Source organism: Vigna umbellata, chromosome 6 (genome assembly GCF_029865625.1).
Source record: "Vigna umbellata cultivar VRB3 chromosome 6, Vumbellata_1.0, whole genome shotgun sequence".
NCBI classification, from domain to species: Eukaryota; Viridiplantae; Streptophyta; class Magnoliopsida; order Fabales; family Fabaceae; genus Vigna; species Vigna umbellata.
In genome coordinates, this window is record NC_142170.1 from 9,446,331 (window position 1) to 9,473,898 (window position 27,568).

At 27.6% G+C, this 27,568-nt stretch overlaps 1 protein-coding gene and 1 pseudogene across 2 annotated transcripts; both read right to left on the reverse strand.

The window, feature by feature from the left end:
* Positions 1-4,255: 4,255 nt before the first annotated feature.
* Positions 4,256-7,411, reverse strand: LOC124846603 (putative WRKY transcription factor 31; annotated as a pseudogene). Its single transcript, XR_015780412.1, has 5 exons — positions 6,810-7,411; positions 6,580-6,678; positions 5,897-6,448; positions 5,513-5,626; positions 4,256-5,265 (listed from the first exon to the last, which is right to left on the reverse strand). The product of XR_015780412.1 is annotated as a putative WRKY transcription factor 31 (transcript).
* An 8,413-nt stretch (positions 7,412-15,824) lies between these two features.
* LOC148196764 (uncharacterized) lies at positions 15,825-19,008 on the reverse strand. Its single transcript, XM_088092327.1, has 5 exons — positions 18,852-19,008; positions 18,053-18,195; positions 17,630-17,759; positions 16,595-16,786; positions 15,825-16,209 (listed from the first exon to the last, which is right to left on the reverse strand). Exons 1-5 carry the CDS (start codon positions 18,906-18,908, stop codon positions 16,000-16,002), a joined length of 732 nt encoding a protein of 243 aa, XP_087948453.1. The 5' UTR covers positions 18,909-19,008; the 3' UTR covers positions 15,825-15,999.
* Positions 19,009-27,568: the final 8,560 nt, after the last annotated feature.

Genomic DNA, 27,568 nt, shown 5'->3' on the forward strand with positions numbered 1-27,568 from the left:
TAATTAATAATTGAACAATTTACAGAAATTGGTGCACTAATTATATCTTGATAATAAAGAAGTTAAGTGTGTAAATGTATCTAATTACTTCATTAAGAAAATCGTATACACCTAGCATAGTTTTTTCTTTTGCTTCACATTTTCTTCTTTAAATGAATTTTGAACATTTTTATTTATAAACAAACAGTTTCCCTTGTATACGTTTTAGAAAAATCAAATATTAAAAACTTGTGAGAATTGTAAGTATTTTTAAGAATATGCAACTCTTTTTTAATTCTTGTTTTGGGTAACTTCATTAAATCTCTTTATTGCACTTATAATAGAGACACCAAGAGGGATATTATTTTTATTTTTCAATTTTACCTTTTATTTATTGTTTGTTCTTGTTTACCCATACATTCCATCCTTGAAAGTTTTATTTGAATCTGATAGATTCAACTCATTTTTAAGATTGACAACATTTCCAAGGTATGAACACAAGAACATCCATATTTATTTAACTATAAAAAAGGACTTTGAAAATCAACTTGCGATTCATTTATTCATTAGTATATCATTTGTTAAATATTAAATAGTTATTTATATATATATATATAATAATATCTCATTCTAAACGTCGACCAATTAGTACATTTAAATAAGATACCTTATTTTATTTTAACAAAATACGTTTTTAATAATAGAAAATGTACTTTTAAATATTTTAAAATAAGATTAAAAATATTTAAATATAACATACAAAATCTAAATATAAAATTAAAAACAAGTCAACATAACCTTAAGTTTATTTACACATAATTTATAATTCAACTGAACACTCTTTGCCAGTATGTTGTGCAATGTAACACCGCAGCAGCCATATATATTGAGGGTTTACTCTATCTACGTTGATATTTACTTTCACAAATGAAAAAAAAAATCACATATTGCATGTTTATACAATATTTAAAATTTTCAAAAACTATCTGTAAATTTTTATTTTTTTTTAATTTTAATTAATTTATTTATTTTTATACAAACATTTAAACATGTGGGGTAATCAAATAAAAACATTTAATATACTTAAAAGTACAACAAACTATAAAATATTACCAAATAAAATATAAATAAATTTTCGTAAAATTCTAATCAAAATTTTAAACTAGAACAAATAGCAAAGCATTATCAAATAAAATACAAACAACTTTTAGTAAAAATTTTAATTTTAATTTAAAAAAATTAAAACCAATGGAATAAATGAATAAAAGAGAAAATAAAATTGAAACTAGTGATAATTTTACAATTATCATTGATAAATAAGTGAAGAATTATATTCTTATAAGTAAAATAGAAAAAATAAAAAGTATGCAAAATATTTGTATCCTCATTCGAATATAATTTAAGAGTAACTAAAAATATTATAATAAGTTGACATAATTATGTGTTTATACTAAGGGTAAACTTGGTTAAAATATATATTTAATACATTTTTATGGAGTGAAAAATAATAAATCCGATTATTGAAGTTTGATATATTATGTTAATAATTATATTTATTAAAATTCACGCAATTTAAATTTTTAGAGATATATATTATCTGATAATAGGAATTTATATACTTTTAAATATCATATTATTTGTTAAAATTAAATGATATTGTTTGTGTGTAAACATTATTTAGAACAATGAAATGAATCTGTTTATTTTGTGAGGAGAGAAGAAAAGTGACATAATTAAGAATGATGAATCTGAATTTGCCAATCATGCAGCCACAGAAACTGGAATTTATTATGCTAATATTTGACTGTTCAAATCTAATCAGTAATAAATAGCACTAAAATAAATTTAAAACACCAACTGTTCAACTTTTTATCAAAACAATTTAAATTTATAAGATTTTAACAGAGAAATTTGTTAAGTGGACCAATTCCACTTTTGAGTCAGTCCAAGGACTTAATGAGTTTTTATTATATTCTATTTGTTTTGTAACTCAAAATTATAAACTTTAAATATCTTTTTTTTTCACATATATTATTCCCTTCCCTCAATAACAGAATATTAGGAAATCGGAATGCATTTAGTTTTTTAAAAAAATACAAGTAATTAAACTAAATATTATCTATATTTTATTTTTATATTTTAAGAAATTACTTGATAAAATAGTAACATTTTTTTAGTTTTCTACAAATTTTTAAAGAGAAAATAAGGCGCATATATGCACAAGTTGTAAAAGGGAGAAATTGAAATAAATAATTCGTACTCAAACTAAATAGGCAATATGATTTTATTAAAAAATAATATGAAATAAAAAGTAGTGAAATGTAAAAAAAAATAATGTATATCTGATTTTTTGTGTAAAAATATATATAAATAAAAATTTAATTTTATCTCTTTCTCTAAGAATGATAAATGAAAAGTTGAAATAGAATATATTTTTCTATTTTATTTAATCTTATTTTAAAAATCCAAAAAGTTAAATTGAACACCATTCTATCCTTGACTATAAGACTTTAATTTTGGATTTTTGGCTACAAAAAATGGTTGAAAGTCAATTGGATGGCTTAACTAAAGAGGATTCTTAGTTTGACAATAGATAATGAAAACACTCATTTTACAATACATTGCATTGTCATATTTTAATTATATTTCTATATGCTTTAAATTAAATTACTAATTAATATATATATATATATATATATATAGTACTAAAGATTCTCACAAGGTATATTAATATTTTACAAAAGAAAAAACTAATTTAATCTAAAAATAAAAATAAATACATAAAAAATATTAATAAAAATAAATAATCATCAATGATAATAGCTTCCATAATAATAAAAATATAATTTTAATTAATATTTTGGTTTCAATATTTTTTAGTTTTATTATCTTTAACTCTTTTTTCTCAATTCAATTTTCATTTTATTTTAAAAAAATATTATTTTTTTTGGAATTTTTTTTTTCTTCTTCAAACACTGATTCTTAATCAGTATTCTCCTCATTTCGACTCAACCATAGGTGAAGTCGGCATGAATTTAAGTTTAATTGAATTGAATTTTTTTTATAAGTGTGAATCAAATTTAATTTGATTTAGTTTTCTAATAAATTAGATGGTTTTAAAGTAGGTTAATTTACAATCCACAAATAACAAACCTATAGTATAATTATTCATTATGTAAGTTCTGTATGATATTAGTAAAAGTTCAACAAAACAATATTAGCATAGTTTCCATATTTAATTTATAGGTTAAATATATTTTTAATTTCTAAATTTGAACTAAAATTAAAATTTGTTCGTTGTTAAAATTTGATATATTTTTTATTCTTAAACTTTAAAAATAAATAAATATAATTATTTTAATATAATAAAATGAATTTTTTACGTTTACATTTTAACATATTAAAAAGATTTTCATATAGATAGATTAAAAGAATTATATTTATTTACATAACCAAAATATATTAAAGTTTTAAAGAAATTAAATATAATAATATAAACAACTTGAATGTAATTTAAATTACAGTTTAACATGTTAAAAAGATTTTTATATAAATAAATTAAAAGAATTATATTTGTTCACATAAATCAAAATATATTAAAGTTTTAAAGAAACTAAAAAATATTTAATCATAATTTATTTGGTTACTTCAATTTTAAATTACGTGAGGATGTGATGATTAGATGTGTCTTTATAAATAAATAAATGAGTCAAATTAATTATTTTTGTATTTCAATAAATACATAAAATAAATTAATTTAACAAAACATTCTTTGAGAAAGTAAACCTACTAATATATGAGTTATAAAATTTCTAAATTAAAAAAGTATAAATCAAGTTGGAGTGAGTCGGAATGAGGTATGGCGAAGTGAGCAAACCATGAAATACTTACATGTTGTGATCAAAATGAAAAATGAAAAGAAAAAAAAAAGAGAATAGTATGATGCATGAAAGAAAGAAGTATGATCCATTTGGTCTGATAACGTAGCTGCCAAGTGGGCTAAGAATGGAAAAGGGAACTTGAAGATGTCCCCTTGTCTCTTATCTTTTTTCTCATACAATCTTAATTTCTTCTTCACGTGTCTCAGGAATCACATCACAGACGGTTTTCTTGACCCCTTTTTCCTTCCTTCTAGCCACTGCCATTTGTTTCAAGAAACAACTACTACCTCCCTTCTTTTATCTTCTATTTCTTCTTCTTTTTCTCTTCTGGATTTACCCTCTTCCCTCACCAACAAAAATACAAATCCCATCCACATCATCATCAAACACAAGGATGCAACAAAAAGCAACCTTTTCCATTCATTTCCAAATCCATAAAAAAAATCCAAAACTAATCTGCTTTCTTTTATATCTAAATGTCACATTATTTTCTACTTATGTCAACTTTGACCACAGACATATAAAAAAGAAAAGAATATCAGCTATTCGTCTTATAACAATATATCCTGAGTGAACAAATGTAAGAGATAAAAGAAGTATTTGGCTCAACATAAATTAATTTGAGGCCATTTGACATGGAAAAAAAAATCAAATTAATCTAACAAAAATTTTGAAATTTGTGAACTATAAAACTATAACTAGTTCAACTGTTCAATTCCCTGAGAAATTGGAATTGCTGATTTTATTTGTTGTTGTTTGATGTAATATTGGCATTGCCGGTGTTGTTGGATGTGGCGCCATTGTTATTAGTACTGGTGTTGTTGTTTGGCTGTGCACCCCCAATGATAGAAGTGATGGCTGCTGCCAAAGCTGCCGTGAAGTTGGGGTCAGCTGCAATGGCAGCAGTGGCAGCACTGACCGTGTCAGCGAGGTGCGGCGGTGGCCGTTGAGATTGGTTACTCAACTGGGAAGTGTCTGCATCTTGAGACATTTGGAGGCCAGAAAACTTGGACTGGTTATACAGTGCCTGCCCAAATATCTGAGGCAGCAATGAGGCTGAGGAATTGGCAAAGTTCTGAGGGACACCAGGGAAAGGGATTTGGAATTGGTTTGGTGGCTTTGGGAACTGTAGTGGGTTTGGAGACTGAGTCAAATCCAATGTAACAGTTGGGAAGGGTGCTGATGCAGAGATAGTGGCCATGCTAGAAGAGCAAGGGAGGAGTGTCCTTGTGAGGAAGTTTCCATTCATTAGGCCATCAGCACTCGACATAGATCCTGATAGCAGCATTCTAGCTGCTGCAGAAGTGGTTTGTGCCATTGCAATAGCTGCTGGAGGCAAAGGGTGGTTGTGATTCCCTTCATATGTTGTGATCAGTATTGATCGGTCATCAGCACACCTTTGCACCTGTTTACACAAATAGTGAAACAGATATTTAGTTACCAATTTCATACAGTACCACTACCTAACTTTATTCTACTGTTGAACTGTGTTGAAGAATGATCCAAGTCCCATACTTCAATTTTATTGCACACTATTTATAGTTATCACTGTTGCTAAACTAGTATCAAACTAATCTTCATTTCTTGTTGAAGTATATGAGATTTGCAACTTAATTTGTAAGAGATTGAGATTGAGAATGGACTTGACCTACCTGTTTTCTCACTGGGCAACCTGCTGCCATGGTACATCTATAATATGCTCGAGGACATGGGTTTCCTTTGGCCATCTTCTGCCCATACTTTCTCCATTGGCACCCATCAGTGATCTGAAACAATAAACATTTTTTTATCAGTTGAAAGTGAAAATACAAATAAAGATACATAAATATAATCCGCCTTTGCAAATTGAAAAAAAAGACAAAACTTGTATACAGTTCCTTAACTGTGGTGCTTTCCCATCAGAACTAGAATTTCAGTACTTTATATAATGAAAGGATTATGCAGATTACCAAAATGAATTCCAATCCTTATTCTAGAGTGACTTAAAAATAATACTAAAAAATTTGTATCTAAATTGTTATCTACAGGAAACTGACCATGGGTGCCTCTGATCGAGCTCTGACAGAAACCCTTGCCTTTCTCATGGTAGCCTCAGCTTGATCAACGTTTCGTGGAGGACTAAACTTTGGAACATTGCTATTAGGGGCAACCCCTTCTGAGGGACTGTCTTCTCTTTCAATTCCCCTTCCAAATTCCTTCTTGTCTTGATCAAATCCTTCATCACTAGCACTCCCATTCTTCTTGGTGTCAAATTCCTTGGATGCTACCTCATTGTTTATTGGCGACTTTGACAGATCCTGACTTCTTCCCACTGAGGAAGAATGAGAAGGTTCGTTAGTATCAACATTACTAGCCAACCCAAGATCCATAAATTGTCTTGGCACCAAGACCCCATTCCCACTTTGTTTTTCCTCATCTAATTTTCCATCAAACACTTGTTGTTCACCCTCCTCCTCCTTCTGTTCTTGCATAATACTTACCAAATGCATCTGCAAGGCATTGTAATTGGTGTTAACCTGATCAAGCATGTTCCTCAGCCTATGATTCTCCACCTTCATTCTCTCAAGCTCAGCTTGGAGAACAACCATCTGAAAAATTAGATACCAAATGTCAAACACATAACTTCTGAATTCATCCCCAATTATTCCGGCGAGAAAACAAAACAAAATAAAAATAAATGCTTTTGTGGTTAATTAGTGCGTTATATAAATATATTTACCTCACTCTTGGCTCTTTTTTCTTCGGAATTAGTGGACGTCTCATCGTCCACCATGGAATGATCACTAGCAGTGTTGGTGGTCAGAAGATTCAAACCAGTCTATTGAGAGAATATCAGATTCATGAGCAGACGATCAAGATCATCATCATAAGATAAATAAAGAAAGAAGGAATATATAGAGCGACGGAAGATAAGACAAGACATGTGTTGTAGGATAAAGGATGACTCACGTTTACTTTCAATTCCAAGATAGCAGGAGTGGATGAATGATCATGTGTGTGAAGAAGGTGGTCTAGTGAGGGAGGTACAGAGGTGGAGGCAGAGGCAAAGTTTTTTATTGCGTTTTTACGATCATCATCATCGGTCTTGTTAGGGAAGAAGTCCATCTCGTCGATGTGGGGCCTTTTGTTATCAGAGGTAAGGTTGACTTGGAAGGGGATGGTGGAGGTGGAGGTGGAGGTGGAGGTGGGGTTGGTGTTTGGAGAAGATGATGGAGACCTGTTTCTGCTAACTGTGGCATCCATGTTGGAACCAGGTTTCCACTTTTGTTGGCCACTGATGGTGTTGTTGTTGTTGTTACTGTCTTCGGGAAAAGAGTTGAGAACTACTGGGTTGTGGGGGAAGAAGCTCCCAATTGGATCTGAATCAATGGAGAGTCCACCCCCTCTTGCCATAAATTTCAATGGAATGAGAGAGAGAGAAAGAGATGGAGACTAGGGAGTGAGAGAGAGAGAGTAGAGAAGAGAAAGAGAGAGATACAAGTCATAGTAAATGATGCAATTGGACTCGGCAATAAAAGAGGGGAGTTGAGCCTTCATAACAACACCAAAACCAAAAGTGAAATACAAGTGTCCTTTATATTTCCTTTCAATATTCTACCATTCCATTGGATTTCCCTTTTTCTTTTTTTTTTAATGCAGATACATACATAAATACTATACTATACAATTTCCCCATCATAATAAATACCATATCTTTCTTCATTTTACACACTTCATGCCTTTCAAAATCAGGATGCTATGCTATTATTAATGACAGACTAAGTTTCGTCTTCGTTGGCTTCTGACTCGTGCCGGGGTTGCACTATGCACGTTCTTAATTATTTCATTTTTTTTTACTAAAATGCTGAAAATACAAGAATAGGACTCTAAAAAGAAAAAATAAATACCAACACTTTCTCATATACTGACTAGGAATGAATAAGTCCTTCGTGTTTGTCAAATGCTTTTTTTCTGTGTTATATACCAAACATGAGAATGAAGCTGTTATTTCGTGGAAAACATTCCAAAAACTCTACCACACGACCCACAATTTTTATAAATTCACAATTTTATTTTATTTTTGTTTTCTTTTGTCATTTAAGAAGCTTTTGGAAAGTGCTTTTTGCAGAATCCATTCATGGTTTACTATTTACGTTATTCACGTTACTTCATAAACTTAGATCTGTAGACATGTTTAAGGTAAATTCTATGTTTTGTTTAACATGTCAAACGGGCAAAGTCTTTCGTGCGCCGCTCAGAAAGCGCGTACAGCGTCACTCAAAAGTTATTTTTTTATGGAACTTATCAGACGAAACAATTTATGAATTTAGTTAGTAATATATAATTACATATTAGTAATATATACAGCTCTTCGTTAAAAAAAAATATAGCAATAGTCTGGAACCTAAATTTAATGTCTGATGATTAAGAATTTTTTTTATGGGAATACATAAAATATATTATGATCCCAAAAATATGTTATAATTGGGGAGTGAGTTGAGGTGGTGAAAAAGTGTATATGAGTCAACGCATTTGACTGAGTTGTTGGAACTAATTGGTGGGATCTTTTGAACACGTACCGAGTTAAAATCGGATCGAGAGGAACGGGTTGACCCAGTCGACCCTGCTCAAGTGGATCTCTTTCTTTTTTTTGTTTCCATTTTCTTTTTTCTTTTAATTTTCCAACAAACCGAACAAATTTTGAACCACGAAACATATGCAGTTATTTTATAGAATAAATGGTCAATGTTATTTATATTTATATTTTATGTATTTTTGTTATAGAGAGATAGGGTGTATAAACAGAGAGTATAACTGATAATTATTTTTATTTTATTATTGAGTTATTAAATAAATAATGACATGAAAATATTTTTATATTTTATTTTTTAAGAAAATGTTACCAAATTAAAATTAAAAAGTAAGTCTTTGTGATTGTTTGGTTTAAAATTTATTCGCTAATAATATGAAAACTTTGACGTTATAGTAATTAAAAAAAACGATATTTTAAAAAATAAAAGTTATTAGATTTTTATTTGAAAAGTACTGATTACTTGGTCAAGCTGTTGCCCCAGACTATCACTTGGAATTTGTGTTATTTAACCGTAGACTTTTTTTCTTAGTTAATATTGTTATTTTTTATTTACATGTAAAGTTATTGTATTATTAATAGATGTCGTTGAAATTTCAAGTATGATAATATTTTTTATTTTAATTTTTATATTATTACAAATAAGAAGTTATAGCTATATATACCTTTTTTATATATAGTTTTAACGTTGTAGAATGTTTTGAAACAAGTTTGAATATATGAAAAAGTTATTGAAGAGAAAGAAGTGATATGTTTTTTCAATTTGGACCTTAATTGCCGGTATTGAAGTTAATCATTACATTTCAAATATTATCTCTATCAAAGTTTAATAATTTCATCACATTTTTACTTTTGCTTTTTCTTTTAAAAAATGCCTGAATAAAAAAAAATATTAATATCAACTTCCAAACGTAAGACTGCAAAACATACTTAAAAAATATGATTATAATATCATTTTTTAATTTTAATTTATATATGATTTAATTATTATAATAAATTTTAACTATTAAGCCTTACAAAAGTATTTTCATTACTCCTTTAAGAAAAGAAAAGAAGAAGAAAAATAAGATGATGGTTGTTTAGATAAAAAGAATTGAGTGATAAAAAAATATAAAACTTAATCATAACATAGAGCTTTCTTGATTTTCATATGTTAAAGATAGATATGAACAAAATGTTTTAAGTACTAATTTTTAGAACTGAATTGTTATGTGTTGGAACTGAACTAGACAAACTACATTCAATTGTATAACAAATTGAGTCAACTGAATAAATTTTAAATGACTTTTGTTGTGAGCTATTTCAATTACTTGAGTTATCCAACTTACTCAAAATAATTTAAAAAAAAATATTTTATACTTTTTAATATCATGTGTTACTGTTTAGCTAAAATTTAAGAAATGATCATTTTAGTTAAAACTAAACTGAAAAACAATATTTTTTTTCAAACAATTTTAGGATTTCACACCCCATTAATGGTAGTACCAACTTTGTGATGACTTCTTTGGTGGTTTATGGTACTTTAATGCATGATTAGTGATTATGTATATTGGTATTCAAATGTGAAAGTGTGTGACATGGTTATGGTTTCAAGGTTTGAAAAGTTGGTTACAAGGAAAAACTTTTTGGTGTGGTTCGAGTATGTTAGAATAAACGCAGGTAGCTCAGTCTTAGAGGTTTTCTTGATGCTCTAATGGTCATACATTTTCATATAGATAGGTTTGACGCATGTGGTGAAAGTAGCCGGAGGTCTTAATCTAAGTGCTTTTAGTATGGCTATGACATAGTACAGACTAACCTTGTGATGTGTGGTATGAAACCCAATTGATAAGGGTTTTGCAAAGCTATAGTGGCCACCATAAGTACATAATCCGCCATAGTTCGGCATTCATTCTAAGTCCAGACAGTCTAGTCAAAGTATGATCATGTATAAAGTATTTAGTTGGTTGGTGTGATATGTGTATCACATGTATAATATTTATATATATATATATATATATATATATATATATATATGTATATATATATATATATATATATATATATATATATATATCATTTAATTGTTTGTATTCTAGCTTACCCTTACTTGTGTGTTGTTTGTTTATGTGTTATTTTCTCTTTTGCAATAATCACCTAAATGGTGTAAGCTTAGGGAGACATTTTTTTTCAATTATTTCTGTGAGAAATGAGGGAAGACATTTCTTTTCAATTATTTCTGTGAGAAATGAGGGTGAAACAGATGTAGTGTCAGATGGCCTGACACAACGGACGTCTATATAGACGTCCGGCCTGACACAACGGACGTCTGACTAACATCACCCACAAAGACGTCGGGTAGAGGTCGGATGTCAAAATGTCAAAAGAACATACGTCTAAAGTCCTTTCTGCACTAGTGTGGTTCTACAAGGATAGATAGTTTCTTTTGTAGGTTAATTTTTATTATCATCATATATGTAATATTTTATTTTAATAGTTTTATACTAGAGATATTATAATTTTTATAATGTATTTTAAAATCATATATAAAATAATACATATATGCAATATGGTAATATTTGAGTAAGTGTTAAAATTTTCAAATTATTTAAGTAATTAAATTCCCAATTTCTCGAAAGAAGTTGTATTAAATACTTAATAAATCTACATAGTTAGTGCTCTTGTTAAAGTAAAATTATTAAGTTAAGTATGATAAAAATTATATGCAAGATTAATACTCTCAGCATTTCAACGTATTTATAGTTATTTTAAGAAATAAACGATTTTCAAAAAGAAATGATTGTTTTTACGATAAACTGATTTAAACACGCACTAATCGTTCGTCTATTTAAAAAGACTATAAAATAATAAAAAGAAATAACTTTTTTGTTTGGGCCCTGGTTACGTTCCTTTAAAAAAAATTAAATTAAGTAAAGTAAGTGATTCGTCTGTATATTGCAAAATCAACTCTTAAAACTCTTCAGGAAAATATAGCAAAGAATTTTATGATTTTGGAAGGTGAAAAAACCATGCAAGAGTTATTTTATATTAACGACGTAATAAGAAATGATGATTTAAAAATGAATTAAGTTGCGTCTTCAAATTGGATAACAATATATTTTGCAAAGAAAAAGGAAGAGTAGGTGATGAATGATGTTCCATGTGAACATGATTTTTGCATGGAAAGTTTTAGAAGAAAAAACGTGATTCAATTCACATTCAGTTCTTTTATCTCTCTAGTCAATACAAGACCCCAGGGTCCTCATTTTTTGTCCTTTATACCTTCTCTTTTCATCATTTAAGATATAAATTAATCACAGTCAACCAGTGTTTTAACCTACAGATAGTATAATTTATTCATTCGCCACTATTTATTAATCATAATTAATAACTAATTAATAGGTAAATTTCAAATACATATACATATATATGCTGATCTTGGAATGGAAGAACATCTCTTGAGTTATGCAGTCTGATATATGTGTTGGAGATGAAGACATTATTAAACAATGAAACGTGACAAATCTGAATCTTAAACTGATAAAACTATGGAAATGTCTGGTCCAATAATTGAATTTATGGTTGGTTGGTATGGAAAAATAAATGGTTGGAGAGAGATTGTTGAGAGCGTAGCAGCAGCATTCTAACAACAAGTCTTTTTTATTTTCCAAAATCATCACATGATTCTTTTCTTCGTGTTAGAGTTGTTCACACTGTGGCAGTGCGTTCAGTCTTGCCCCGTGAACAAATGTAGCCATCATACCAGCTCAAGATGGCAACGCCAGAGTCTACCATCCTTTAACATGGTCAAATTTGGCTGAGATTCTGCCTTCCTATGTTTTTCAAACTCATGCTCCAATGTGAACACTAACATATTCTCTGCAACGTTACTTTGGTTTCAACTTCAACAACCTTATCCAAGAAGAAACGGCTGTTTCTGATTTCGACTTTGCGCTTAACTGCTGTCATCGCTGCTTCGTTTTTTCCTTCGACTCGGTTGTCCTTTTATGGACACAGCCAATATCAACCAATTCTGTTACTTTCTGCAAAATTATCAAGACTTTTTCTTTAACACAACAAAATATCTATCAAAATAGAGGTTCAGTTTTAAAAGGAAGCAAACCTTATAACGTAATTCCGTCTTAGGATGTGTGTTTGGAATTTCGTCACGTCAATGGTGAGATAAATTTTTCATGTCTAGATAAAGAAGTTCTGAAGTTATTGTTATTTGTTTTGAGACTGACGTAAACTATTTATATATATATATATACACACTTGAAAGTTGTACATTGAGTACGTCAGTTTATAATACATATGATTATAAATTTTATCTTACAAATTTATTTTATAAAATTAACCTACACTTAAAATTTATTTTTTAACTCATAAATTATAACTATTGTTTGTTACCATACTATCCGTTTTAAAACGTTATCTAATCAATCTTTAATGTTTAATTTTATGTTCGAAATATATATTTTGATATGAAAAAATATATTAAAATTTGTATATCTATTAAAATTAAATTATTAATGTATATTAAATTATTACTCACGGGTTTTTGTGGGGTTGGGTTCGAAAAATGTAATTTTTTTATGCAGATTAGTTTTCAACCCGGTTCACTTACAATCCGGCTCATCCGGGTTGAAACTCGTGCTGAGTCGGGTTGGCTCATCAACCCAACTAATTTAATTTGATTATTTATTATTTTATGTTTCAATATTATTAATTAGTATTTTTTTATTATATTGTAGATGGAGATAAAAATAAGATGTTTTAAGAGAAAAATATTATAGATTTATCTACTCAAAACTCTAATATTTTATAAATGGATAAGTGATACAAAAATTATCAATATTAAAAATTTATTTGTTCGTTTTTTGTGCTTGTTTCAGGACTAAGCTTGGATTGTATGATATTTTTTTATTTTGAATTGTCTTTGGAGTTTCAAACATCGTTTTAGAGTAAAATTTATTTAGATTTGAATTAAAAAAATTATATTTTTTTATTTAAAAAAAACTTATAATTAAGTGAACCAGTGAGTCAATCCGTTTAACCCACCAACTCATGATAAATCGAGTCGGGTTTGAATTTTTTTCAGCTCGTTAATAAGTAAGTCGGGTTGAGTTAACTTACTAAAGCTTTTGTTCACTTGAATGAATTTGGAAGAGAGTGATTAAGTGGATTTGAGAGGATTTGAAGATTTTTTTTTTGTTTATTTGAGTGAATTTGGAGGTAAATGAGAGTGGATTTGGAAGTAAATTTTTTTAATTTATCATATCAATCAAATCCTACACTAATTCTCACAAATGTTGCTTCCAAATTCATTCTCGTTTACCTTTAAATTCACTCAAATAAACAACAACAAAATCTATCTTCAAATCCTATCAAATTCACTCAATCACTCTTCTCCAATCCATTCAAGTAAACAAGACGTAAGTGACTAACTTCTGTGGACTAAATCGAGTTACCCGTTTTGAGATCTCTAAGACATCAAAATAAAAACTTACATTTAATGTTTTTACATGGTGGAATGTTATGGTAATTATGAATAGAATTAAAATAAATATATTAACCACGGATTAATGACTGTTGAGTGAAATATAATTTGCAGTTTGAGAAGAAAAGTCGTTAATGTGCACAGAAGTCAAAGTGCAAAAAATGAGCTAATAAAGACGGTCACAGACAAGACATGAAGCAAGAAACAGTAACAGCACTACAAAAAGTAATTTACAACTATAAAGAAGATTTATTACGACGACTAAGGATGCTTTCATATCTCTTAAAAAAAGTTATAGATTTACAACGGGAAAAGATAAAAATAGTAATGACAACAGATACCATTTGAGAGTATATCCTTTATTAAAAATTATCTAATGAAGAATAATTTTATAATTATATTACTATTTAGAGTAAAAAAGTAACATTTGTTAACATTATAAATTGGATGAAACTTCTTTAAGAGGCATCAAATTCAATACGTAAATTTTTTTTAAGAGACGTAAAAGTATGGAGTTATATTATGGATAGTGATATTTATTCTTTTTATATTATGGAGTTAAAAAACCTTTTTATATTTATTTGATATTATCTTTTATTCTTTTTCTTTTTAAAATATAAAAGTTTCATTTCAGTCCTACAATTGTTTTTCTTTTAATTAAATATTTTTTTCCTTCTATTATTCCCTTGTCAAGTTCATGGAACATGCAACAAACTTCAGAAAAACCAAACCAATGAGAACAAGCAGCATTTCCTTAACTTCTAGTTTATTTTATAAACCACGATGTTGTGTCATGTCCAGACCAAGTCATACTTGTCTTGTATGGCTACATTTTGTACTACCTTTGAGATTATTGTATAATTTTTTCAAAAGTTATTCAGTTTTGTTTATATTTAAATGTGAGTATATTAAAATGAGAAAGTTAAATTATTCATATGAAAAAAAAACTTATAAATCATATCAATTAAGATTTTGAATTAAAAATGATATTATAATTCTTTATATGAATTAATTCATAATTTATTGATACCAAATCATTTCTCTGATTCTTTTTCAAAAAAACTGGATTCTATTCATTTTAGTTGATCTTTCAACTAAAATATTATTTACATAGGACTTTTTTAATATAGATGGAAAGAGCCCACGTTTTAGTTGTTGAGATTTTATAATATGAACATATATATTATAAATTTATTTATTGTTGATTGGTTTTAAAACTTAATTTGGTATGAGATTAGAGTTTGTGATCCGGGTTCATAAATTGTCTATTTTAATAGGTCAACTTCTTTTGATAAACATTCTATGAAAGAGTTGTTGGAAAGTCTATAATATCTCTCAATCATTGGGGTGCTACCTATATTTATGTTAAACACTATTTTCTAATGTTAAAATGGTTTTGAGAAAATTCTAATAGGGTAACTAAATTTTTTATACTTAATCTTTGAGGTTGTTTGATTGTGTTCCTAGAAATTTTCTTGAAGCTTAAATAAGAAACAAGAATGTTCCTCAGCTCGAATTAAAGCGTTAAGGACCATTTGGTTTGAAACCTGGAGCATTAGAAAATAAGTCGACTTTTAGAAGTTGAGAAACTCTGCATACGTATAGAAATGAATTAGAAGTTTTTCTTTAATCGGGATTTAGTGCAATTGAACCTATTTTCGTGTGTCTGATGCCTTTGTAAATTTAGTTAATTATTGTTATTCTTGTTTCTTCTTGCTTAATTATTGATAGAGAATGTCCACTAAGGTAATTTATTTCGCTTAAGCAAATTTTAAGCTAAAGAAACATTGTTTTGAATAAAAGATAAAAGTTCCATTGAAGCTTTTAGAAACTTGGAAAGAAGAAATTTGAACCAAATGATGCTTGTTTGTCTCTTTTTCACTGAGTCACTCATAGCAGACTTACCAGACACAAATAAGCAGGCATCACAACAAGCCAATATTAACAATAGCAATGCTTTTCAGCACTGTTCAAATAAAAGCCAGAAAAGTATAATTCTCAAGTCAAATTTCACAAATGAGAATCCGAAACTAGAGGAAACAACTACTTAACAAGAAGCATCTGATATCAGAATTGAAGTGTGGAGTTATCTAACTAGACAAGTAACGAGTCATCCATGTCTCAAAGCGAGACCATGCAAGCTGAACTGCAGCTTCATCTTCATCAGGCATTCCCATGCTCTTCCTCCTCTGGATTCCATCACTAGACCTGTTCATGAATGCATGTGCATTGCCAGGATAGATATGCACCTCATGTGGAACTCCAGATGCCTTCAGCTTTTCTTCCAAGGCCTTCGCAGCCTGAGACATCAACATCAATACACTTTAGTTCATTAAATTTGAACCTTTTCATTGTGCTCTCTCTCCTTCCTTTTCTGTTTCCCTAAATCTTGCACTTGTCTCTCTTAAAAGACACCCACTTGGGGAAATTGAAAAATATATCATATAAACTTCAAAATGTTCTCAATTTTACTCAGGGTATCTGGGTATGCTCGTTGGTATAAGTGGTTGATAATGGGGAGATAAAAAATAGAGTGGGGAGTTAACAAAAAAAAAGAGTTACGAAGATAAAATTTCTGTGTTTTGCCCAATGATTCTGTCACGAAGGTGAAAAACTCATGCACGATAATTACTGCGTATATCTTAGTAATGAAATTAAGATAGAATTGCAAGGAAATTATCATACTGTGATATCTGAAAAGCCAACAAAACTATCCAGCTCTCCAAAGTGAGCCTGAACAGGAGCCTTGGCTTGGGCAGGGTCTGCAAGCTGAGAAGAAGGAACTCCATAGAATGCTACAGCAGCGTCAACCTCTGAAACCAAGACAGAACCAGCAATAGAGAGAGCACCTCCCATACAAAATCCAGTTACACCAACCTGTTGCAATAAATGATGATCAAATAATTTTAATTATTAAAGCAAAATGTTTACTCCTAATATATATACAGTTCAACAAAAAAAAAAAAAAACTTCATTGAACAACATATAAACCAATGTTATTAGGCCTTCAATCGAAGTACACAATCAACCATATCAAACATTATAAAGACACTGGCTTGCCATCCATAATAATTATCTAAGCCCAACAAACGCTTCTAACAAAAACCCTATTGAGAGAGACCTATATTTATAGTAAAACACAAAAGCTCAGGGGATTATGTAAAGCAATTCTAACCTAATTGGGTCAATCTATAAATATGATCATACAAAATATTCCTCTAAATCGCAAATGAAAGAAAAAGGGATCCAATGGGGATTATGTAAAGCAATTCTAACCTAATTGGGTCAATCTATAAATATGATCATACAAAATATTCCTCTAAATCGCAAATGAAAGAAAAAGGGATCCAATGGGGATTATGCATTGCTGCTTCTGGATTAAGAATTTCACATTCACTATTTTCACCAGTCACTGGATCAAAACTCAAAAGTATAAATCTAGTTTTACAATAGAACTCCAAACTAAAACTCAAAACCAGAAAACTTGGAGATATCATAAGTAAATTACAAGCTGCGACCAAAGCAACTTCCTTTTCATTCATTGAACCTGTTTACATATAAGACTTAAAGTATCCCATTTCAAACCTCACACTGAGGTTATTATGAGTAGATAAAAAGTAGAAGAACCTTGTGATGAAAGCACAATGAACTCTAAAAACACAGGTTAAAAAATAAAATATTTATCTTAACAAAGTACTCTAAATACAAACAATATCAAACCTTCTTCGAACCATTCGCTTTAAGCCAGTTAACAGAAGCAGCAATATCCTTGACAGCAGCTTGCCAATCAAGACCATCCATCAAATGTTGAGCCTCAGCTACATCCAGACCAACCTTTCCTCTGTACAGACTGGTTAAAAGAAAGTAAAACTCATTGGTCATCCAAATGTATATACCATGGGAAACAGTGCCGCCTATAAAAGGAGTTAGAAAAAACTAGGGGCCGTTTGTTTTGAGAAAATGCTCTGTTTTAATTTCTATTTTAAGCCTGTATAGGAAATAGGGAAAAAAAGAAAAAAAAAAAGTTGTTTTCATTGTGTTCTATACGAACTTGAAAGCAAGGTGACATTTTTTTTAATTAAAAGTGAAAACAAAAGATCTCTCAAATCAAACAAGCCTTATAAGTCCATTATCTTATCTTACTCTGGGATAAGAGCTTTAAACCCAGTACCAAGCTGAGAAATCTTCACAGCATGGTTCTTAATTTCGTAATCCACACCCCACCACTCCTGAATCACAACAATTCCAGGAGCATCTTCTCTTCCAACCACATATGCGTCAAATGTCTGAACATTGGAAACAAAATTTGCATAACAAATAAAAACTGTGAGTTCCAGCTTAGACAGCTAACACGGAATAGTTATAGTATGTCGGAGAAAAGGTAAAGGGAATAGAAAAAAATTAGGTCCAACACCATGACTGGGAACAGTATCTTGTTTAAACAATTCGAATCTAAAATTTAAAACTCAACTTCATGCTACATCAAACTTTTTGGGCATGGTAGGTCACTACTAGCATAGCATGAAATAATCAGATCTAACTACAATTTACTTGTCAAGCGCAGATTATTGGGCATGTATAGCATTGTCCACTAGGTTAAGTGCAGTGAAGGTAGCATTTCGTTACAAAAGATGATATTGAAGAAGACCCAAGATAATATCTATGATGTAAATTTATCATCACAACACATGGATAAGAAAAGCTTGTCACTTTTATTTTTGGGTATGCAGTAAACAAAAAATATTCACTAAAGATGTTCATGGAATCCAATCAACAGGGAAATAAACAAGTTAACGATGAATTTAGCTTTAGAAATTCCAAACAAAAGGAAGATTATGTTTCATAAACGAATGGAAACCATAAAATGAGTGAATTTAGCAGTGCATGTAGTTCATAAAGAAAGAAAAACAAATGTAATGGGAATGAAAGAGATTAGACTCACAGTGTCATCTCTTTGAATCTGAATTTTCTTGAAAGGGGATGAAGCAGTGGTAGCCATGGAATGATGGAACAGAAATGGAGCTCAATGAAAAGCAGATCGGAGAATTTTGCAGCATCACTGATCAAAGTGGCCTTATAACTGAGAGTACCCAACGACCTACAAACGATGTCGTTTCTTTTGATTTAATGTTCTAAGTTAAATTAAATTAAAATTTGATTAATAATAGGATTAACCAAATTTTGTATCCTTATAGAAGTTTCTATATTCAATATCTAACAGTGTCACAAACATAATAATGATTTCAACAGGGATGAAGAAGGGATAACTTCCTGAATATACAATTTATTTCTACTGTATCTAAAAATTTAATTTAGTCATTTATTTTAATCAATTCCATTTCAATAAAAATTCAAAATAATATATTAATATTAATATTATAATAGTGAAAATATGTACGTGAGTTTATTGTTTAATGATAACTAAAAATAATAAAATTACTATTATTGTTATTATAAAATTAAATATAAATATTTTTATAATTTTATCATAAATACTTTTTATTTATTTTTGTAAGTAGTTTTATATTTAGAAAATGGATAAATTTAAAAAAATTGTCAAAATTAAATAAATTCAAAAAATCACAACTAAAATTGATAAAATATTTTTTAACTTAAAAAATTATTAAGAAAATAAAATTAAAAATAAATGTGGAAAAAAAATTTACTTTTATATATAGATATAAATATAATTAAAGTGTAAAATAAATATAAATTTAAGATATATTTTTTTATATGTTTTTGAAAGTAAGTAAATTATTGTAAATAGAAATTATGATATTTTGACATCTAATAATTTTTAATATACATTTCACATCTGAGTATAAAAGAACTGTCCAATATAAAAATAGCATAACTTTCATAAATATAAAATCATATTAAACCAAATGTTATCATTAAATTATTTTTTATTTTTAATTGTTTATCAAAATTATAGCTTTTATAAAATTCTACAGAACACTATACCATATTGAATACCCTAAAAAATCTCAACTGACAATAATCTACTATTTCTCTTTTATTTATAAAGGGATGTCTTTTTTTCTTCTTAAATGTAAATAGATTGCAGTTACTTTTAATTAGGTTGAATGATATTAAAAGAAAATTGTAACTGCAGTTAATGTATGTTATATCATTATAATTACAATATGCCTTTTATTTTAGGAGGAAGATATTTTAAAGAAATTAAGAAATTAATTATTGTGTAATATCAATGAAATTTATTTTTTAAGCTTAACTCATCAAAATTAATCTGTATTAAAGGTTAACGTGCCGGAAGCAGGCCATGCTCTTCCGAAGATAGCGGCCATAATTGAAGGGAAAAATATTTTCTTCATGTTTGGACAGAGAATTATTTGAAAAATCAATTTATTTAATAATAACTGATTAAGCATCGAATCCAGAACATTGTATTTTGAAAGTTGCAACTTTAATATTTGAAAGATTAGTGTTGACTTTTTAACATGATTTGACATTGTAACAAAACTTGTGATGAGACTTTCTTATGTATATAATATATGTATCGGTAATTAAGACCTTTATAACCTTTCAAAATTCTATCATAAGTGGTATTTAAAGTTAAAATAATATTAAGAAGCAAAATTAGGTATTTCAAGTTTTGAAAAGATGCAAATTGAAAACTATTTTATAAGGATTAATGAAACATTCTTATTATCAGCTACATGTATAAACTGGTGTTTATTCGATAAAACATTTACCATCCTTAAAATTTTTCAAAATAAAATATATAAACTTACCATGCAAAAATATTCATATTCATCCCAAAATATAATCTTAAATTTGTATATAAAGTTATATTCTTTTATCATCAACTCCTTAACTAAATTTATGTAAACATATATTATATATTCATAAAGTGAGTCCAATCTTACTACATTTACATAACAAACACCAGTAAACAATAAAAATAAAATAATGATACTTATATATTTATATATATTTTCAAATTTAATCGTGTAAAATCTATTAATCTCAAACATTTATTAAGCATAAATAAATACATAAATTTATTTAACAAAAAGAAATATTTAAGAAGAATTGTATATATACTTTCCTAATTCTATATACATTTTGTATTTCTAACCTAAAAGATCTGATTTATTCAATAGTACCCTGAATTCATGTATTTTAATTGTGAAAAAATACATTAAATCAAGTAAATTGGATACTTATCATTAATTCTTCGATCCTAGATAAATCACTCAATCCCTAGAGTCCATATTATATGTACATCAACATGAGAATCCACTAATATCTTTTGTTTATCTTCTTAACTACACAATTTTCTTCCTCTGCACAAATGTTCATATTAATCAACTTGGTATTGATTCTATTTTAAGAAGTACTTTACACGTTCTTTGTTCTTAAACAATGATGTTAATTACAACACTAAACTTCTTCACTTGGGACTATTGACCATATAGCATATTCTCTTAACTTAGGTAGTGAATATAGACAAATTTTAGCTATCATTATTAACTTACCTAAAAGAGAACAATTGATTGCTAAATATTCTAGTACTATTAACATTTCAAAGTTTGTTGTTTTGATCTATATGTTATATTTAACTAAATTTAAATTCAATTTGATATATATTTCTAAATTAACTACTTTCATACATTATCAATTGTTGGTAATGACTAAGAAGTGTTTGATGTTGGACATCTCCGCCAAAAGAACGGGTGTTGCTCCCTTCACCACCACATCTTTCTTCCTCTACCTCTCCTTTACTATTTTGTCCTTCAATAAAATTTTATTTTTAGGGTTATTATTTTTTTAATTTTATCTATTCAGAACCTATTTCACTAATAACTTATTCTAGTCCTGTACATGAGTAAAATACTTTTCTTTCATTTTAACATTATATTTCTTCCTCTCTTTCTTTCGTTGTGAGATACTACAAGTTGCAAAGGTTAGTGGTGGTGGAAAGAATTATCAAGCAGTCTCCCTCTCGTGGTGCAGTATCGCTCTCGTCCATCTCTTGGTGCAGTATCGCTCTCGTGGTGTAGTGTGTGGAGTGGTGTAGTGCATGTCGTGCTTCCTCGTACTCGAATAAACGGAGGTGACATCCTTTAAACGGAGGTGACATCCTTCAACGGATGTCAACATTCGTTTAAGGAAAAACGGATGTCGACATCCGTTTTACCTTAAATGAATGTTGACATCCGTTGAAGATGTCACCTCCGTTTAAAGGTTACTTTTTTTATTTTAGAGTTTGTTTTATTAGGGTTGATGTATACTTCCTCACGCTGGTTGATGCTCTAGACGCTCCTCGATGTTCCTCCACACCATGGCGGCAACGCTCCTTCACACCACGGCGGCAATGGAAGCTTTCAAACCAAAAAAAAAAACTGGGAAGAAAAAGGAATGGAAGTGCGGGAGGTGGGGAGGTGAAACGAAAATGGGGAAAGGGGAAGAGAGTTCCGTGGATGAGTGCTAGGAAAGTAAAATTATGGTTTCAAATAATTTAAAATAGGGTAAAAGTAAAAATCTTTTTAACTAAAGGATATAATTGTATTTAAAATAATGTGGGGAGGTGGAGGAAGTATAAGGTGGTGGTGGAGGGAGCAACACCCCAAAAGAATATTTGTTACCGTTAGTGTTGAAGTTGATATGTACAAATTCAAGTCAATCTCTAGCATTCCCAATAATGACTATCTTGTCATGAATCTCTCCCATTATGTCAATTATTGTAATAAAGTTGTCATTTATATATGACACTAAATATTTGACATTAATATATTGAAAGAATGTTTGTCATGAAATAAAATTATCCCATTTTAAATTTTGTCAGAGATATTGTTTATAATGTTTGTCACAAGGTTAAACAAAAGAAATCGATTTTCTCCTTCTTAATCTCTTTCTCCTCTTATCTTAATATATGTTAATATTTAGGGTCTTTGCTTGAATATATCTATTCATGAACATAAATATTTTCTTACTGTTATTGATAATCATAATAGATTTGTTTGGATTTTTCCAATGTCTTTTAAATCTAAAACATAATATATTTTACAAGGATTTGTTAATTTTATTGAAAGAAAATTTGATACAAAATTAAAAAGAAAAAATTATTCAATCATATAATGACATTAATTTATCATGGATCATTTCTTTCAATCTATTAATATTATACATCAAACCACATATATTGAAATCCTTAACATAATGACATTGTTAAAAGAAAAAAATTGACATTTATTAATTGTGACTCAAACTTTCTTATTTTTTGTTTTATATTTTACATTATGTTGTTAACTTAATAAACCTTGTTCTTACACATTTTCTCAAAATATGTCCTTATGTCAAGAATTATATTCTAAATTATATGATGTTATTCTTCTTTGGATGTCTTTGTTACACTAGTACTCTTAGTACTAGCAAGAAGTAGATGGATCCTAAAGTTTTATCTTGTGCTCTTTTTACGGTTCAAGTCTCACAAGAAGGTTAACTTAGTTATTTTCAAATTTAAGAAACAAGTCACACTATTGCGAAATTCGTTGGTATTGTGCTCTTGCTAATGTCACTTATTAGATTCATTAGCTCACATATTTGCTTCACGACTTTTGTGTTCTCCTAAGCTCACCTTAGATTAAATATGTTATTTATATTATTGCAAGTCGTGTCTTTTGTGAGAGAACAAAAAATATTGAAATTTATTATCACTTGATCTGTGACAAGTTGCTTCTTAACTCAATTAAGTTTCTAAACATTAATTCAACACAACAACTTCTTAATAAAAGCCTTAATGTTTTTTATTTTTCTTGTCCTCAAGTGGACATGAATGATATTCATTCCCTGTCTTTAAGGGTGATAATAACCTTATCTTTATTTTCAGTTAAAATAAATCTTATTATAAATGAGATATTATTAATCTTATTTTTAATAAGTATCAATCTTATTTTTATTGTTAGTTAACATAAATATTATTATAAATTAGCTAGCCTTATTTTTAGTTAGTCTATGTTTATCTTTGTTGCTAATCTTATTATAAACAAGTTAGCATATTATAATTGATTCATACATATAATCTATAAAAAAAGATACTACTGTGTGAGTGAAAATCTTCTAAAAATGAGATATTTGGTTTATTAATGTCTTCGCTTAAAAGATTTCGATTTAGTGAAAATATCAATAAACAAAAAATAATTGTGAAGTAAATTTTCAATCCTAACAAGAAAAACTTACCAAAATTCTATTCCAACATTTTTAATAAATCCAACAAATTCAAAATACTTAAACAAATTCATTTATAGTTAAAATTCGTGTTCAAATTTAGTTAACTCAAATCAAAATCCATGTTATATAAAAAGAATATATATTAAATATATCACAATTTATGCAAATATATTAATCTACTCAAATTCACAAACACGATTAACAACACCTAATTTCGTTTAAGTGAATAAAATTTATTTTACTTTTTTTTAAAAAAAATAGTAAATAAAAATAAGTGAATAAAAGATTTTCAAGATATAACAAAATATTTTTTATAAAAAAATATAATTAATTTTAGATTAAAAATTAGAAAAAACGAAAAATTGGACAATTAGAAAATTCTATTTTAAAAATATGAATGAAGAATGAGTGATGAAAAATAAAATGAAACTAGAAAAAAACAAATTAGAGAACAAAAGAAAAAGAACCAAATCCTTGTGAAGTTTTTACACCTTGTGAGCAGTCCAATTCAATTTGTTTTTTATATCTACACTATTCATATTTTCTTTTTACACCTTGCTTCAAGGCTATTTCATTTGGGTGTTGCTCCCTACACCACCCCACTTTGCTCCCTGTACCATCATATTTTTCTAAAATTCCAAAACTATCCTTTATATTTTAAAATATCCTACACCTCCACCTCTTTTCTTCAACGGATGTCAACATCCGTTGAAGAAAAAATTCTTCAACGGATGTGCCACATCCGTTAAGTTTTTTTTTTTTAATTTTTTTTTTTAATTTATTGTATTTTAAATTAATATATAAATATTATTTAATTTTTTTTAAATTATTACTTAATTATTTATAAATTAATTTTATTTTATTTAATAAAATAATTATTATTAATTTTAATTTATGCATTATTATTTAAATAATAATTAAAAAATTTGTTATAAATATATTAAAACGGATGTGCCACATCCGTTGCATTTTTTTTTGGTTTTTAGTTTTTTTTTTAATTTTTTTATTTTAAATTAATGTATAAATATTATTTAATTATTTTAAAATTATTACTTAATTATTTATAAATTAATTTTATTTTATTTAATAAAATAATAATTATTAAATTTAATTTATGTATTATTATTTAAATAATAATTAAAAAATTTGTTATAAATATATTAAAACGGATGTGCCACATCCGTTAACGGATGTGGCAACATCCGTTGTCTTTTTTTTTTTTTTAATTTTTATATTTTAAATTAATATATAAATGTTATTTAATTTTTTAGAAATTATTATTTAATTATTTATAAATTAATTTTATTTTATTTAATAAAATAATTATTATTAATTTAATGTATATATTATTATTTAAATAATAAATAAAATACTTTTTAAAAATTTATTAAACGGACGTGGCACATCCGTTAACGGATGTCAACATCCGTTGAAGGTGAAACGGATGTTGACATCCGTTTTATAGAAGGGCAAATTAGGTATGGAGAGGTGCAGGGAGTGGTTATTTCATTTCTTTTTACTTATAGCTTCTCTATTTTATGGGTCGAGTAGCCCAACATGTTTTTTCCACCTACACTACCCATTTTATTTTTAAACCACTTTTTCTAATGGGCTATAGACCCAATCCGATTGGTTTAATAGTTACACGCTGTTTTTATTTTCAACCTTTTCTATTTTAGGCTATTCGCTATAAGGCCAGTTTTCATATCGCCACTCCTTACATTTTCTCTTGGTACCCTCACAATCCTCTCCAATCATATATATATATATATATATATATATATATATATATATATATATATATATATATATATATATATATATATATGAAACCATGCAACTATCCTTTCAAATAAAAATATTTAATATAATTTAAAAAAATCATTAAAAATAACTTTTCTAAACTAAAAATATACTTGAATTCTAAAGAACAACTTGAGAATATTTGAATAACCAACTTCTAAAAATAATATAACAAAAAATAACCAAACTTCATTCAATACTTAAACTAATGGAAAAAATAAATTTTCCTAACTAACTAAGCTTAAACATTTGTTAAAAAATGAGGATTAAAACTTTTTTTTATAAAAAAAGTACCTAATTTTATTTAAATAGATAAAAAAAACAACAACTAAAAGGATCAACTTACCAAACAGTGAAAGAAGACTGAGTTAAAATGAAAGACCTTAAAAAGGATTTTTTTTTATGAAAATTGTAAAAATAGAGAGGAAAGTAAATAAAATGGGTTACCACGTATCAAAATCTATTTCTTCTAAAGTTAAGAATGGTTTCAAACTTAAGGCAAGAATCAAAGTTCAAAGTTGTTTATTTTACATGGATAATGATACTTTGACAACATTTTTTTATAACATCTTAACATTATTTACATGTCATTTTATGATTGGTCCATGTTGATTTTTATGATTATTGTTATTGATTGTAGAGTAATTTTGGACAAATCACATAATGACACGTAAATGATGTTAAAATGTTGTCAAAATATCATTATCTATTCTAAAAAAAATTGAACCACCTTTCTATCAAATCTAATAAGTTATGTTTGTCTTTCCCAAAATAGAATATGTCATTGATTTCGTTAAACATAATGAAGTAATATATTTTTGGCTTTTTAAATAATAGTTAGCAATACAATTCTTTGTAGTTCATTTTTTACAGTCTGTATATAATTTTTTGAATAATACATATGCATAAAATTATTTGAAGTTAAAATAATTGTTAATCACTTGGTTCTTCAACATGAATCTATTATAATATAAAAAAGAAAGATATATTATAAAATATATTAGAAAAATTATATTAATATCTATATTTAATTTGTTGATAAATATTTTGGTTTTTTATTTATTTGACATTATTAATTTATCTTTTTTTAGTCATATTTATTTTATTGATATTATTTAATAAAAATTTAGTATTAATCCTATGTACAGATAACTCTCTATAAGGTTTTAGGTAATTATATTTTTAATAGAATAAATTGAAATACTGTGTCTAATAATTTATTTCAAATGTTTAAAATATATATTTGAGATAAAAAAAATCATAACTTTTAATATTATAATTTTTGTTTTATATTCTTTTAATTTAATTTTTATTATTTTCAATTTCAAAATGTAACAATTTATAACTTTATTAAAATCAAAATAAAAGATAAAAACTAACAAATTAATTGTCTTCAAACATATCTCTAATGTATAAATATTTTCATTAAATGAGTATTGAAATATACATTAGACATACATTGATTAGACGAATTTAGTTATACACACTATAGGAAATAAATTAAACGAATATATTATTATACATTAGACAAGTTCTTCATACATAAATTAGATGACTACAACAAAAAATATTAGACTAATCTAAAAATACATATTAAACGAGTCTGTTATATAGTAATTAGACGAGTATAACAAACAAAAAAATACGAGTCATTCCATA

Bases quoted from the DNA above. Each gene is read 5' to 3' on its own strand.
- LOC148196764 (XM_088092327.1), bottom strand. From the start codon at position 18,908: ATGGCTACCACTGCTTCATCCCCTTTCAAGAAAATTCAGATTCAAAGA. The intron at 17,760-18,052 runs GTAAGATAAGAT...TCTTTTAACCAG, and splicing joins TTTAAAGCTCTTATCCCAGA to TCTGTACAGAGGAAAGGTTG. The intron at 16,787-17,629 runs GTTTGATATTGT...TTATTGCAACAG, and splicing joins AAGCGAATGGTTCGAAGAAG to GTTGGTGTAACTGGATTTTG.